Here is a 15564-nt window from a genome sequence, read left to right as displayed (position 1 = left end):
TTTAGTGGGGTTTCCTTGTATATGAGGATGTAATTGAAAGTGGCAGCCCCTAGAAGACAGAATGCAAAAATGTGATATACAGTAAAGACAAGTCCTCCAACTCTATCCAGAAACCAAGGAAAAAAGGTAAATAAAACCTTTATAAGTGTTCAAGTCAGTATAGTCTATCCTACCAATAAGGTAAAACTTAAGTAACAACTGAAAGATGGTTTTATATTGTGTTGTATGAACATAAAATACTTTTAAAGAATACCTTGGTAAGCACCAAGACAATAAGAACACAAGTAAATATTGAAGATAATTTTAGTTATAAATAATGCTAAAACAGGAGATAGAGTCAGCTGACTGTACTATTTAGGAAGTGGGGTTTTTTCCTCCCCAAAGCTTAAGATACTAATAGAGATGAAACATGGCAGGACAAATACTTAATACTGGTGAAATACTTATCAGAAACTAAGAATATCAGTAAACTAGTAGAAGCCTGATATTATCCTACTGAATAATGTCTCATACCTAATGGGATCCATGCAACATTTTCATTATATAGAGGCTAAAAGAAATTTGTTTTAGAATTACAGACTTGGAAATTGGTGACTGATGGGATCATCAACCACCAATTTATAAATGCTGTGAAAAGCCTGTTTTAATAGGAGAATTTTACTAGCTGGAGACTGATCAGTATTAATCAGAAGAGTACTATAATAGAGGAAGAAAAGGTATATCAAAGGTTAGGACAAACAGAAGGTATGGTTCCAATAAACTCGGGGGAGTTCCAATAAACTCATAGCAACAAAAATTCAAGGGCTTTCTATGCGCCAGGTATTATTCTAACATAAATAATTTGTTCAAGGTCATACACCTAATACGTTAGGTCATGTTTCAAATCTAGGCAATCTGTGCAGATTCACAACTCTTAGTTTATGAAGATACAGATAATATAAGAAGGGGAAACTGAAGCCTGAAGATGTTAAGTCCATGCAACTGAGATGAAGCAGACTCATGTAGAATTTGACTACAAAGGAGCAGAAAATTCGAGTGAGGCTGAATTGAATGTATATTATCTCCTGATAGCCTCTATAGCAAGAGTCTCAACCTGTGCCAATGAAATTAAATGAAATACCACATGTAAATAAAGTATGTAAAAATTAGCAATGGAGTCAAGGCTTCATTGGGGGGAAGGCCTGTATTAGCCTCTGTTGAGGGCACTGTACCAGAAAGAGGAGGTGACATCATAATGAAGAATCAATTACATTGAACTAAGCTTATACCTCTCTCAGATTTCGTTTGACATATGCAAACATGTCCCAAATGTTGGTTGCATTCATATATTGCCATGATTATTCTAGCATGCTACTTAGAAGGAACTAAGAAATGAAATGATAAAAGATCACTGCCTGGTGCCTATCAGTTGCCTGATGCTTAGACTGCTTATGCTCAGAGTGCTAAATGGAAGACAGTCAACAAAATCAGCTCAGGTATCTGAGAGCTGCTTCATTTTTCTATTATGCTTATCTGAATTTTATATGGGAATGTACGTATATACCTGAAGTGTTAAGGAAAACTATCTGTGCAATGTATAAGAGCCTTAATTGGAATTTTATTCAACAATGCCAACAGTCTAAATCTTCAAATAATGAGGTATGAGAAATATCCTCATTTTTAATACAAATATTGGCTCCTGCAGACTCTAACATGTTAAAGGAGTGGTATGTTCAATATCCATTATGTTAATTCTATCTCTCTGATAATATAAAGTTTTCTTTCTGTGGCTATGGGGACCAACTTCAACCTACAAGAAAATTTGGGGGTTTATTTTGGAGCCTATGAATTTGGTTTAAGACAGAGGAACATGTACCAACAACCCATCTGCACTCTAGCACACACAGTCAGACACAATTGTCAGAGGGCAAAAACACATTGAAACAGAGCTCCATAGCAGGTGCTTAAAAACTGACTGTTGACGCCACAGAAATCTCTACCTGAACATGTTAAAATCCACACTTTGAAATCCAATGTAAATATGTGGACTCTAGTAGTCTTGGATCTCATAAACTTTCAATTCATATAGTCTGAAGAACTTATGAAACACAGACTTAGGATTATAAAAGAACTATGGTATTTGCAAGAACAGAAAGATAAAGGTGGTGGTAGGAAGGAAACAAAGGATGGAAGCGAGTCAGGTACATACCTAGAAAGGTAACAACCAACTGTAGTATAGGCAGGCAGAGCTCCCAGGCAGGGAAGAAAAAGAAATCAATTTAAGAAGGATAGTAAGAAAGGCAAGCACTTAGTAAAGAGCCTTGAACTGCTGGCCTGGAGTTTAGTGTGCGTAAGATTCAGAAGTAAAAGAAGATCACAAGCTCATAAAGGAACACAAGTTATAAAACCAACTACCTTGCATCTTTAAAAATATATCTGTTGTCACTTCCACGGTAACTGATTTTAAAAAAGCTGGGAAGGGAAACTGCTGTGATTTCCCATAGCTCATGTTAGCTTACAATACATACCTCTAGCATATAGCCTCATGCTTTCCATGTAAGTTGCAAGGTTTTCTGCTACCAAAGTAACGAGGGCATGATTGTGCTGAAGTTGATTGATTAAGTCATGGCGATAGAAAACATGGGGACTTCGCTGAGTTTGACTGAAACGAGAAGAACTTAACAATATAATTAGGCAATTAAACTCTGCTGTAATCAAAAGAGCTTATACAATCTAAATTCTTAGCTCCTAACTTAAAAACTTAAAATGGTTTCCTTCGTAACAGAATTAACTTGGCCATTTACTTTAATGACAATATTAAGCGATTTAAAAGAAAATAATCAATGCCTCAAAAATAAGACATTAATTCCATTATTCTTACTTTATACAAAAACTAGGCATTAATATTTTCCAATTCACACCATGGGAAAAATCAATGACTGATGTCTTCTTCTATATTATATACAGTAGTACTAAGGTGCCTCTAAGTTTACATGGTTATTATCAGAGTTATAAAACAGAAACATTTCTTGTAACATTAGCACCATGAAGATTTATGTTGTAATTGTAGTGGAGGATTTAATCAAAGAAAGGGCTTTCATTAAAATTTTATTAGCCAAAGTACAGAATTATCTCTTATTTCTAGCAAGTATGCCAATATACTTTCAGTGGCATGTTTTCTATCTATTAATGTCATTCCTAATTTCATTTTATCCCTCCTGCTTCCCCTTTTCAACAGTATCTATGCTAATCCATTAATTTTTCTTACAGATGTTATCTTTCCATGATTGGTTTACTCTGAAATAGTTTTATTGACTTTGAAATGTCATACTACGTCTTAAGTCTTCACAGTAAAATAAACCTACTGTTTTTTTAAATCGTTAAGTTTTAATTTCAAATATTAGATTGCATGTATGTTTAAATGATGAAAGATGACAAGGTATAGTTTGAAAATACTTTTTTCTGATTTATTTTAGCTAAATTTCTGTTAAATAGCCAACTGTAAATATGTTACATGCCAAACTTTAGTAACTGAAATAATTTGTTCTTGGACTTTCTGGTTATATGAGCTGGAACAGATAACATGAAGGCAATATTACCACCTCTATTCTGATACTTACCACTAAATTCTGTCTTCTTTGTCAATAAAATCAAAGAGATGGATGGATAAAGGAATCCTCTTTTTGAATTTAGTGTGTAAGCTTCCTGTCACCCTACTTTAGTTTTCTTTTTAAAACCTGCTTTCACCAAATAATGTTTCTGTTTAATAAAATATGTAATTCAAAATATTGAAATTTCCTGTTAAGTCTTACCTCAAATTCTGAGGCGCTTCACCAAACAAACTACAAATTTCTCTAATTTGTTTTAGCGCAGGAATTACCCATTTGTCGTTTGTGCGAAGCTCTTCTATGAAGCGATCTATCCATTGTATCTTCTGTGTGTCACGGTCCTTAAGGAACAATTTCAGAGTTTTATATAGGTCAATACTCAGAAGAATTTACCTCCAAATTAGTTTGAGAATTACCAAATAGAGCTCTTCTTGTAATACCAGCATCGTTGCAGTCAAGAATTTAATAATAAAAATAAAGCTGCTTTAAATACGCTTTTATTCCACATATACTACCAAAACTCCTAAATACTATTATAAAAACTCAACATGACATGGATATCTAGGTATTAAGCACACTGACAGAAAGTTTGATTTTAAAAGTTGCCAGGAGGTAGGCATTTAAGCTTTATCCAATGTTTTAAGAGATTCTACCATATAATAAAAATCCAGGAAGAATATGTAACTCCGATTGCTACTCTGTATGGGTTTGTTTTTTAGCATAGTAAGAACACAGAAAATTTGTATTTTACCAAGGAAACAATGGTATAGCAACTGAGTGAAAAAAAATTCACCAAAAATAAAAATCAGGACATCTCCACATACACACAAGGAGAGAAAGAGATAGAAACGGTGATAAGCAATTAAAAATTGTTATAAAATCAAAACTACTTCAAATATTTTTACTTCTCATATTTTATTTACTTTACTCCTTCCGTGAGTTCATAGTAATCAGAAATGCAGGTTTGTGTACCTAAAAATTTAAGTTCGGATTACTTCTCTGTTTGTGTGTTTAACGAAATAATTTAAACTTGAGATTCTTATTATTTGATATACCAAATACTTAATGAACTATCACAAGTATAGTAAAAAAACACCTACACCTGCTTGAACTTATTGGTTTTTATCTAAATTTCAGTTCATCAGTACAGCAAATAGTTTTAACAAGCAGGAAATTAGTTTTTCAGCAATGTTCATTTTACCGTGAATTAAAAGATACACATGCTACAAGTTAGAATGCAGGTAAGTTGTATGACCTGCTTATACGGAAAGCACTAAATGCTTTAGTTTTTAGGAAATTCTATTAATTTTTCTTAACTTCCCTAAGAAGCAAAGGAAACCTAACTTCTCTTACCTCTAAAGTCCATAATTAGCTTGAGTATCTTATGATTTACTTGAAACTGGTATTGAGCACCATACATCTGACATTACCACAACTTTGTAACTTATTTATATTGTCTTTCTACCAAGACGACTAAAATGTTTTCAGATGATGCAGAAAATTTAAGACATAAGACACAGAGGAAGGCAGAATTACATGAACCAAGTATGTCAATTCTTAAAGATCACTTCAAAAATAATGTCAGAAAAATCTAGAACTACTCTATATCTAAAAGCATCGTCATCGTGAAAGAGAAAGGTCACAAAAAGTGAGCAAGACAGCACACCCTTACCTGGGAACAACTATAATCTAGTATTTTTATGTGGGCACTGAGAGCCAGGTCCATGATGTCTACAGGCACATCATCACTATGGGCCAGGTTCCAGAGGAGGTTCAACACTTTGTGTGCCATCACACCATCTTTGTCATCTTCTGCAAGACGACGTATCAGCTCAAGTAGCTTTTCTCGCTGCTTTTTACTTGCATTTGTCCAACTGGCCTAGAAAATAAATTTTGAACGATATGGCAACAACACCTATTTATTCATCACTGCTTGAAGTGTCACCAGATAAACAATATTCATCAGAAAAACAACACAGCTGAGCAGAATTATTCAACTGGTATTTGAGCAATAAGAGATGACAGATTTAAACTCCAAGAAAAATAAAATCTCCATTTACAGTTAAATACCACAGATCAGGGTTTCTCAGTCTTGGCATTAAAGACAACTTGATATACAAAAATATTCACAATAAATGAAAAAGCAATGTGCATTAAATTTGCACACATTAAAAAAAAAGTCTATAACAAAGTCTGTTATTATCTAAGAAGAAGTTTCTTATAGACATGATACAACACTATTTCAATTTAGTAGAAGACCGGCCACTCATTCAAAAATTCTAAAATAGAAAAGAAACAAAACAACCAAAAAACCCTTCCTAAACTACTACTTTTTAAACACCCAGTTTATATAATGGTGTGAGTGTCTGTGTGTATGCTCTGGCATGTAGTGGGTAGAAACCAGGGACACTGCTAAACAACATGAGGAAAGGTGTATTTATAAAGTGGGTAATTGGTTGTTTTATTGGAAAATAAACTGAAAGCAACCAAATGGCAAATAACAGGATGATTAAGTAATTACAGAGGATTCTTTCAATGGAATTATCACGCAGACATTAACAATGTGATAAATACAGGATATCTTGAAGTCAACTGGAATGCATACTTCCAATTCCTCCAAACCCCTTAAAATTATGAAAGGAATATGAGAAAGCTGTTAAGAATATGACTGAAATATTAGATTATATTACAATTAAGAACATTTTAAAGAGACCAGCAAGCATAATGTGCCTCCTAAAGGAAGAGCACATCACCACCTATGATATATACAGACTCCCAGGTCCTAGCAACTCAGAATTAATTCGTCTTGGAGGGCTTCCCTGGTGGCTCAGAGGTTAAAGCGTCTGCCTCCAATGCGGGAGACCCGGGTTCGATCCCTGGGTTGGGAAGATCCCCTGGAGAAGGAAACAGTAACCCACTCCGGTATTCTTGCCTGGAGAATCCCATGGACGGAGAAGCCTGGTAGGCTACAGTCCACGGGGTCGCATAGAGTCAGACACGACTGAGTGACAGAACGGACGGAAGGACGGATGGAAGCTAGTAATTGGTATTATTCTTTCTTCACTTGTGAAATACACATCAAGAAAGGTACAAACATACACACTATAGTATACAATATAAACACCTATGTAACTATTACCCAGGATGAAAATGGTAAGCAGTACTCCGGAAGCTAGCTGGGTCTAATTTCTGAAGTTTATGTTCTATCAAGGTTTATGAATTCTTGTGTGTCTTCATTCCTTTCTTTAACCTTCTGTTTATTAGACTCATCCCTGTGGTTGAGTTGGTCATTCTCATTGTTATGTTTCATTACATGAACACTCCACCGTTTATCCAACTTACATAGCAATTTTTTGCCATTACAAATAATTCTGCTGCAAATGTTGAATGTGTATACTGGTGCACATATGCATCAGTTCCTCTAAAGCATATATTCAGAAGTCAAACTGACTGTCATGAAAATCTTAACACTTTTCCAGAAACACCAAACTATTTTCCTAAGTGGTTGCAGGAACTTATGTTCCCATCAGCAGTCAGTATAACCTATTTTTAACAAGATACCTTCATGACCTTACGCCAGTTATTAACAGAATATCCCTCTGTGAACACTGCCATAGCATCTTGTCTTCTTAATCCACAAATTCACTCATCACTTGGCTTTTACAAACCCATACTTGGCTTTTACAATCCAGTGTAACTGGAGAGACCACTATACAATATGGCCTTAAAAAAGTGCATGACAGCACTAATGCAGATACGACCATAGGAGCTCTTAGGCTACACCTTATGAATTACAATTCCACAAAGTCCATGAATTACATTTCCAGCTTGCCTGTGCATATCACCCTAGACTACCAGGACTACCCACAGCAGGTAGTCCTTGCTGTTGATGATGTTTCACTGTAACTATCTTTCCCTTCAGTCCTACAGAACCTATAATAAAAACACAAACTGCTGGGGGAAAGGAATCCAAATTGGCCACCTGAGTTTAAAAAAACAAGAAAAGAAAAAAATAAAAGGTTCTTTATTTATAAGGGCTATTATTATAAAAAGTGCTCATTGAAAAAGAAAACAATGGTCAATTCTGTTACACCAGAAATCATTTAATGATTTCTATTTAAGTATTTACTGGGTAAGAATCATTCATAGATCTAATGAATTAATTCTATTAAAAATGAAACTGTACTACTAAACTACATTAACTATTACCTTAAAGCAATCAAAAAGATGATCAAGTTGCTCAGGAGAAAAATCCCATGCCAACTTCGCCAGTAGATCATGTACATTCTTCACAATGGCTTCATGCTTCCCTGCCTATGGAAAAAACAAACAGAATCAGAGCGCACACTAAAATCTAAACAGCAATAAGTAGCATACTGTCTGTGAACACTATTAATTAATAAAAGGTTCCTATCTCCATCTAACTGTGTAACCTAAGAAAACTTCTAACATTTTAAATGTTTTAGAACAGCCATCTAAAACCTGACAACTTGATTTCTTGATATACATGGTTAACGTAGACTTTAAGAACTCATGTTAACTTTTAGTACAGTTTATTGAATTTAACATGCCAATTTTAACAATGCAAATAGGAAAATAGTAAGGCACACCAGCAGTATTGTTTCAAAACTGGAACCAAAGACAAAACTGAATGTTTTCTCAGTTTCTGAAGACTCAATAAGGGCTTCCCTGGTAGACTCAGTGGTAAAGAATCAGCCTGTAATGCAGTAGACGTGATTCCAATCCCTGCGTTGGGAAGAGAAGGAAATAGCAACCCATTCTAGTATTCTTGCCTGGGAAATCCCATGCAAAGAGAAGCTTGGTGGGCTACAAGTCCATGGGGTTGCAAGAGAGTCAGACACAACTGAGCAGCTAAACAACAACAAACTCAATAAACAAAGCTTTGTAGTCTAGAACTCATCAATACTTCTCAAGTGTTCCATGAATAGAAAACTTGTCATTAAGATCACAGTTTCTATTTCTGAAACCAAAGACTATTTACCCTTCTAAAAACTATTAATCCTTTAGATTATTACAGGTTTTTTATAAATAATCTAGTGATTTAACTCTCCTGACACTAGAGTTCTTTAAGTATATGAAGAAATCAATTATAGATGTCTTATACTCTTTCAATAGACATTTCTCATTATTTTACTGTTTGTCTTTTATTTAAAACCTACAAATTGCTGACCTTTACCAAATATATACAGTAGATGATGGACTATTTTTATTTTAAAAATATGACTGGTTATTTCAAAAAGATTCTTGACAGGACTTTCAAACAATTTAAGTCTTCATTCCATTTCACTACAACTACTTCATTTCTTTAGTATGTTTCTTTTTACAAATCAAATAACCACCATCTTAAAGTCCTTACCTGTGCTGCCCAGATATTATCAAGATCTTGTAAGGTCAGGGCTTTTTCTTTGATGACAAAACGAAGAATCTTCTCTAGCTTTTCCACATACTGTGGTTGATGAAGACTATCTCGCAAGACTATGGACAAAATATTGTTCTGTTGTATCCATTCCTAAAAAGAATTCAAAAACTTGTCTCAAAGCTTTCAAAAATATATAAAGTATTGCTCACACTAGTAAGCATTAGTAGGAATTTAAAAACTCACAAAATATACTAATGTAACACATTTATGTGTTTTGATACTAAATTATGAAAAATCACAATTTCATGGAACTTAATTTTGCACAAACAGAAATGCTTCCATGAATTAAAAATAATGAAATCATTAAAAAATATTTTACTCTAGCATTTACCCAGAAAATTATTACTTAAATGTAGCAATCACCTGTTAAGTATGGTAGGTATAAGACCCATTTTAGGATTTACATTTTTTATACCAGTTTTGATTTGGATAAAAGGTACTTTTTTATTTTTTGCTTTTATTTATTACCCAATTACACTATTATTGTTTATCCATTAGCTTGTTTAATCTTAATAATCCTAATGAGCGCTATACTGCCCTAATACAGAAAAAAAACAGGCTCAGTAGTGTTGGAACAAGAAACTGAATCAAGGCTGTAAGCGTCCTAAGTCTGAACACTATGCTTTATTGTTTGACAGGCATTTATTTAACATTTAAGCCAATAAAAGAAAACTAACTCATGATATAATACAAAGTAATAGCCCACACTGTATGATTTTATAGTATTCAACTTAATGAGAATAAAAACTATATAGCCCCAAAACATGTTAGAGAAAGAAGTACACTTCTCAGCTAGTAAAGGCCCATTTTTACTTCTAATCTGTTATAGGCATATATTTTTGAAGAACACAATGAAAACGTGGCAATATCAATTTGCTACAGAAGTTCCTAAACACTTAATGCCATTTTCTGTATTCATCTAGGCTTTCTAGCAGCTCAAGGACCAGAATCTGAGTAGCTCTGTGCTAGACCTCCCACAAGGTGAACAGAGAAATAACATACCCCAAACCAGAAGGCTACCACCTGACCCCCTAACACAGGGTCAATATCACGGCATCCTCCACATCACATCAGTTCAGTTCAGTCGCCCAGTCGTGTCCGACTCTCCGCGACCCCATGAATCACAGCACGCCAGGCCTCCCTGTCCATCACCAATTCCCGGAGTTCACTCAAACTCATGTTCCCAGAGTCGGCGATGCCATCCAGCCATCTCATTCTCCGTCATACCATACCTTTTATCACATTCTAATCATTATCTTCCCTATTAAACTGAGGCCTCCTTGAGGTCAAGGACAGTTCTCTTACAGATGTCTCCTCAGTACTGTCAGACAGTATGCACTGATGCTATGCAACCAATATTTAAGTGAAATTCTTATTCATTTTTAAACTACAAGTATGCAAACATCTATGGTAAATAAAATTTCCTAAACTTTCAACATCAAAATAATAGAAACACAAGTGCTTAAGTGAAGTCCTTATAATTATGATAAAACATTAACTCATGTGTTTCTTATTCCAGTAACTGTATTTCCTATTTTAAAATCTTTAAGTGGAATTCATCAAATGAATAGGTCACTTCATTCAATAGGTACCAGATACTACCCAATCACCTTTCTTTACTCAATTTCAACTCCCACCCAGTTAATAATTACTTCAGAACACCTACATTCAGCAGTAAGTTTGATAAACTTACTACCATTATCATCAAATAAGCTACCCATTATCATCAAATAATTATATATCACCAAAAATATCAAATAATAAACCATGTTACTTACAAAAAGTTCTCAGGATTAACAGTTACAAACTGATCCAAACATCTCCCAATTGCAAAATTTTCTTTAAAATGCTAATATTACTAACTTTAAGTAGAGCTATGGTTTTTGCCTTAGACAGATTCTTATTCATGAAGTTAGAATCAAAAGGACTTACTGCCATTCGTTCAGCTGTTAGCCATTCTTCCTCCTCAGGGTTACCATGCCGATGGGTGTAGTATGATACACTAGATATCACCTTATTAACCTCATTAAGTGCATTCATCTTTCCATTGAAAGAAGAAATTTGCAATAATCTGTAAGAGAAATTAAGTGTTAAATATGATTCTAAAATTAACATAAATTATTTCAAGAGGTAAATATCTTACCTAAGTATCATTTTTAACCTAAATATTTCTAAATTTTTTACAGTTTCTTCTTGTCCTGGAACTCTTGAAGCTAAATTTTTCAAAGATTTAATAATCATTGAAAGAGCATCATTTTTGGCTTCATTCTTTGCTTCTTTTTTCAGTTCTTCATCAGTTAAGTTTTCTAAAAACTGTGGAACCATTTCTATTACTGGAAGAAAGTACTTTTTCACTGTATGAAGAGTGAGAAACTCATAGCATTGTCCAAATGGTCTGAAACAAGAAAGACAGAAATTTTAATATACAATTTCTTACAATCAACTAGGGCTGAACTCAGACTTTTTTTTTAATCCAAGTTACCAGCTAAAGAAACCATATTTGAAAAAGGAAACTCAATTTTTATTAAGCAATTAAGTAGCAATTGCTAGAATGCACTGAAGATTCATTTTAAAACATAACTTACTTAATAAGGGCTGCAATTATTTGAACATTTAATGCTGATCCATTAATAAAACGATCATGCAAAATCTGGAATCCATTTAAAGTGCCGAATTTGTTGAGAAGATCCACTAGCCAACCCTGTAATACAGTTAATAAAAAAGTTAACTTCCTACTTTTGGAGGGAAAATGCTATCTGAAGTAATTTCTTAAACACATTAGAAACAGGAAACGCAATAAAGGAAAATAATTATCTAAAACCATCTTTGAAAAAAAGACACAAAATATTGCATGTTGTTCACAGTAATCCTGTCTATGAGAGAAAAGCATAACTGGTAGTACAGATTAGATCATTAGGGCACAGCTGTTTGTTTCTATCAATATAACTGGTGAATTGGAATTAGAAGCCAAGCTTCTATCTCAAAGATCCCATCATGAGAATACCTTATTATCTGAAGGTCTATTTTTAAAAATTTAAGAGGGTAAAAAGACTTAAAAAAAATAAAGATTATTTGGTAACCTAAAATACTGTTTGAAATTTATTTTTTGTTGTAGCTGTGAATAACCATAAATACCCTTGAAACACAATACTCTTAAAGCCCAAGAGTGACCTATCCATTAAAAATGAATTCCTGGTATTCTATTTGTTGCTCCTAATTAGAACATGCTGGTTGTTGCTTTGTGCTGACTTGTGAATAGCCCCAGTTCTCATGTTAGAGGTACCACAATGCAATATAGTATGAATTACCTTTCAACCTCTTCCCTAAGAGACAACAAGTACAAGGTAGTTGGGATAGGCAACAGTTTGTGTAGTTAAAAGCATGCCTATAGGTAAAATTAAAAACAAGTCAATAGCTTATATAGATAATTAAAAACTCATGTACCTAGAACAGCTTTCTATTCCCTGCCTTCTAAAAGGCTACATTTTGGAAGTCACTAAGGGAAGAAAAACAAAGGGGGGTGGGGGTGGGGAGGAAGGGGCACTTTCTATATTAGGTCTTAAGCAAAAGTCATTTCTACAACTATTTGAAAACAAAAAACAATGTTCAGGACACGGGGAAAATGCCAAGTATTAGATAATACTTTAAAGAAACACTATGGCAGTTTTGATATGATTTTAATGAGACTCTAAAGCAATTAAATTCTCAAATAAATCAACTACCATATTTCTATGTACGTTCATTATAATATTTTCCTTTTTATTTGGCCTTAAAAGGCTACATCAAAACAATGAAAAATCTGAGCATTTAATTCATCAGGTCCCTTCTGGCATTCAGCAATTCAAAGAAAGTACATACCTATTATGTAATGTATTTTTATTTCTCCAGTAACTGGAATGGGACTATTAGGCTGATATACTCAAGTGTTATTATAATATATACAGCATATTATATATATGTGCACAAAGTAAAAATCAGTCTAAAGTTAATCTCATATGTTTTAAGTTGCAATGTACATTTAAACAGAAATACTCAAAAACTAGTAATACTCAAGAAAAGCTAGGCTTCAAAGAAAGATACATAAAAAAATCTTCAACTCGAAGTCATCCTAAATCAAGCTGTCCCCTCTAAGACTCTTGCAGATTATTGTTGACTATAGAGCAAAAAATTAATTACAAAAAAAAGGTATATTTTGGAGATTGTCATTATTTAAATACTTATTTACTCAAAAACAAGCCTGAAGTGGCAACAGTATGAATCTTAGGAAAAATCAGAAAATCTTAGCTCAATATAATCAATATACTTAGATGACTTCCACTTTTAACATAATAAACCAAACATTTTAAGTTCAAATTTTCCTGTTTAGGAAAAATAATAAGGTCAAATTTTAAAATGTCTTCCTAAATTCTAAAATTTAAATACTAACATATGGTTAATTATTTAGTATTTATATAAGTATAGTTAGGCATTCATTTTTTAATGCACATTCTATTTATGCTGGTAGAGAAAATTTACACTGGAGAACTTTTACATTTTGTATACTAAATATATTTAATTGATATTTGTCAGCTTTGCTATCTTGCTTTCATTTGTATTTTCTATTGTTTTATGACACATTAGACAGGCCTCAGTCAAATAAATAATCTACTCCACCCTTACTGAAAAGGAAAAACATATTCTGTTTCATACTAACCCAAATTATGACTACTTCCCAAGAGACTGGGCAAAAGACAAGCGGACTAACTACACTGAGAAAGCCCAAAATATTTTTAAATAAAAAAAATAATAACAACAATGCAAAATCCCTTTAAGAGCTATATGAAACAACTCTACTCCATGCCACCAGGAGGCTAAGATCATTTAAAGTTCTGTAGCAGAGCAGAACAACTGTAACATTTAACTTTGAAAACAACAAATCAACACACTTTTGGTGATCGAGGGTCTGGAGAACGAGCAAAGAGTTCGTCTTCAGGCAACTGAACATTTGAGGAAACGGATTCACATGGACGTGTACCATTGTAGATATGGAATTTGCAATGAGGATTTAAGGCCATGGAGAGAAGTTCTAGAAGTGGAAACCAATCTTGGGACAACTTGGCCACACATAGCTCCACCAGGCGATGAGTATTGTTGATAATACACCTCTGTTATATAAAAGGAGAAGGTAATTAATAAGATAAAGACATTCCGAACAGAAATGTCTTCCAATCTTGATTAATTATATTTTAATAATTATCCTTCAGTTGGTCGATATTGATCTGAGTTATGTTTAACTTTACTAGTATTGGGATCAAACTGATGTATCAAAAAAGAAATTAGGGAGGTAAGAGAGAGGTTCAAGAGGGAGGGGACATATGTGTACCTATGGCAGAAACCAGCACAATATTGTAAAGCAATTATCCTTCAATTAAAAATAAATTTAAAAAATTAGCATTTATTTATAAATTATATAGTATGTACTTCCAGAAACCATTTGCAATGGCTTACAAAATGAAGTAGGCACTGCTCTGTGTCCCCAGACAAGATGCAAATTACCACTGCTTCCTCCCTGCAATTTTTAAACTAGAGGCAACAACTCTAAAATCTAAGCAATGTACTAAATATCCAAGAAGGAGTAGGTTTGCTATCTAAGCCTCAATGCAAAAGTCTGATACAACTCCCAAAGCTTCCATTCCATACTCAAAAACTCACAATTTGTGACCATATTTCCCTATAATAAACAAGGAACAGAGACCAGTAGTAATTACGGTACTTCAATCTAAAAATGCGTATTTTTTTCCATTTTTTAAGATTTCTGGAATTTGATTGTATCACATAATCATATAATACCATATAAACGTGAGACCACTACTGAATACTGGCTTGTGGTTTAAAATTTCAAGAGATTTTCTCCCCCTCCACCAGGTGCCCAAGTTGAAATGCGCAGGTTTCTTTGGTGTCTCTTTTTGTATGTAAAGTTTATTTCTCTGCATTGACCCTTTGTGTGCCAGATAATAGGTTCCCCATCTTGGGCGTTTTCCTTCCTCAGTGGTACATAAAATGAGTGACTGGTGCATTTTACAACCGTGTCGTATTTTCAATGAAATATGGTGGCATCTCAAAAGTCACAAGGCACTCGAGAAATAAGGGAACAGGTTAAACCAATGTTTTCTAACTTGAAAACTCACACTCATTCTAAATGATCATGCTTCTTTCAACAGAAATTATAAGATAAAATTTCTCATTTTAAAAAATCCTTGAATTCAAGTAATGATCAATTATGTAACCAAATATATATATATAAATCATATTTTTAAATTAAAAGACTCACATGAATCTCAAACTTCCAGCCACTCACTGCCTCGTCTGTAAGGATTTTAGTGAAAGATATTGTTAGCCCATCTCGAAAAAATCGCTGACATGCTTCACTTTTAACATCAAGGCCTAAGAAAAGGAGAGAAAATTAATGTAAACAAATTATTTCTCTGATTATCTTACCATGTCCAATTACATGATAAAAAGTAGTAACTGTAAAATATTCAATAACAGCTAAAAATT

The 15564-nt window shown here is 33.6% G+C and overlaps 1 protein-coding gene across 4 annotated transcripts in view; it reads right to left on the bottom strand.

The window, feature by feature from the left end:
• The window catches only part of USP9X (ubiquitin specific peptidase 9 X-linked), an 85636-nt gene that overhangs the window by 62346 nt on the left and 7726 nt on the right, over positions 1 to 15564 (bottom strand). For 2 of the 4 annotated variants that reach the window (XM_055393954.2, XM_055393957.2), the window contains exons 4-13: positions 15338 to 15450; positions 13953 to 14171; positions 11613 to 11728; positions 11171 to 11422; positions 10960 to 11098; positions 8965 to 9117; positions 7797 to 7901; positions 5260 to 5466; positions 3792 to 3928; positions 2508 to 2656 (exon numbers count right to left, since the gene is read on the bottom strand). In XM_055393954.2, coding sequence (XP_055249929.1) covers positions 2508 to 2656; positions 3792 to 3928; positions 5260 to 5466; positions 7797 to 7901; positions 8965 to 9117; positions 10960 to 11098; positions 11171 to 11422; positions 11613 to 11728; positions 13953 to 14171; positions 15338 to 15450 — 1590 coding nt within the window. The remainder of the gene's footprint in view (positions 1 to 2507; positions 2657 to 3791; positions 3929 to 5259; positions 5467 to 7796; positions 7902 to 8964; positions 9118 to 10959; positions 11099 to 11170; positions 11423 to 11612; positions 11729 to 13952; positions 14172 to 15337; positions 15451 to 15564) is intronic. The other 2 variants (XM_055393956.2, XM_055393958.2) reach the window with 1 other exon arrangement.

Source organism: Moschus berezovskii, chromosome X (genome assembly GCF_049115385.1).
Source record: "Moschus berezovskii isolate FMDL1 chromosome X, NW_MosBer_1.0, whole genome shotgun sequence".
Lineage (NCBI taxonomy): Eukaryota > Metazoa > Chordata > Mammalia > Artiodactyla > Moschidae > Moschus > Moschus berezovskii.
The sequence above is the reverse complement of the archived record's forward strand: the minus strand, read 5'-3'. Positions and strand labels throughout refer to the sequence as shown.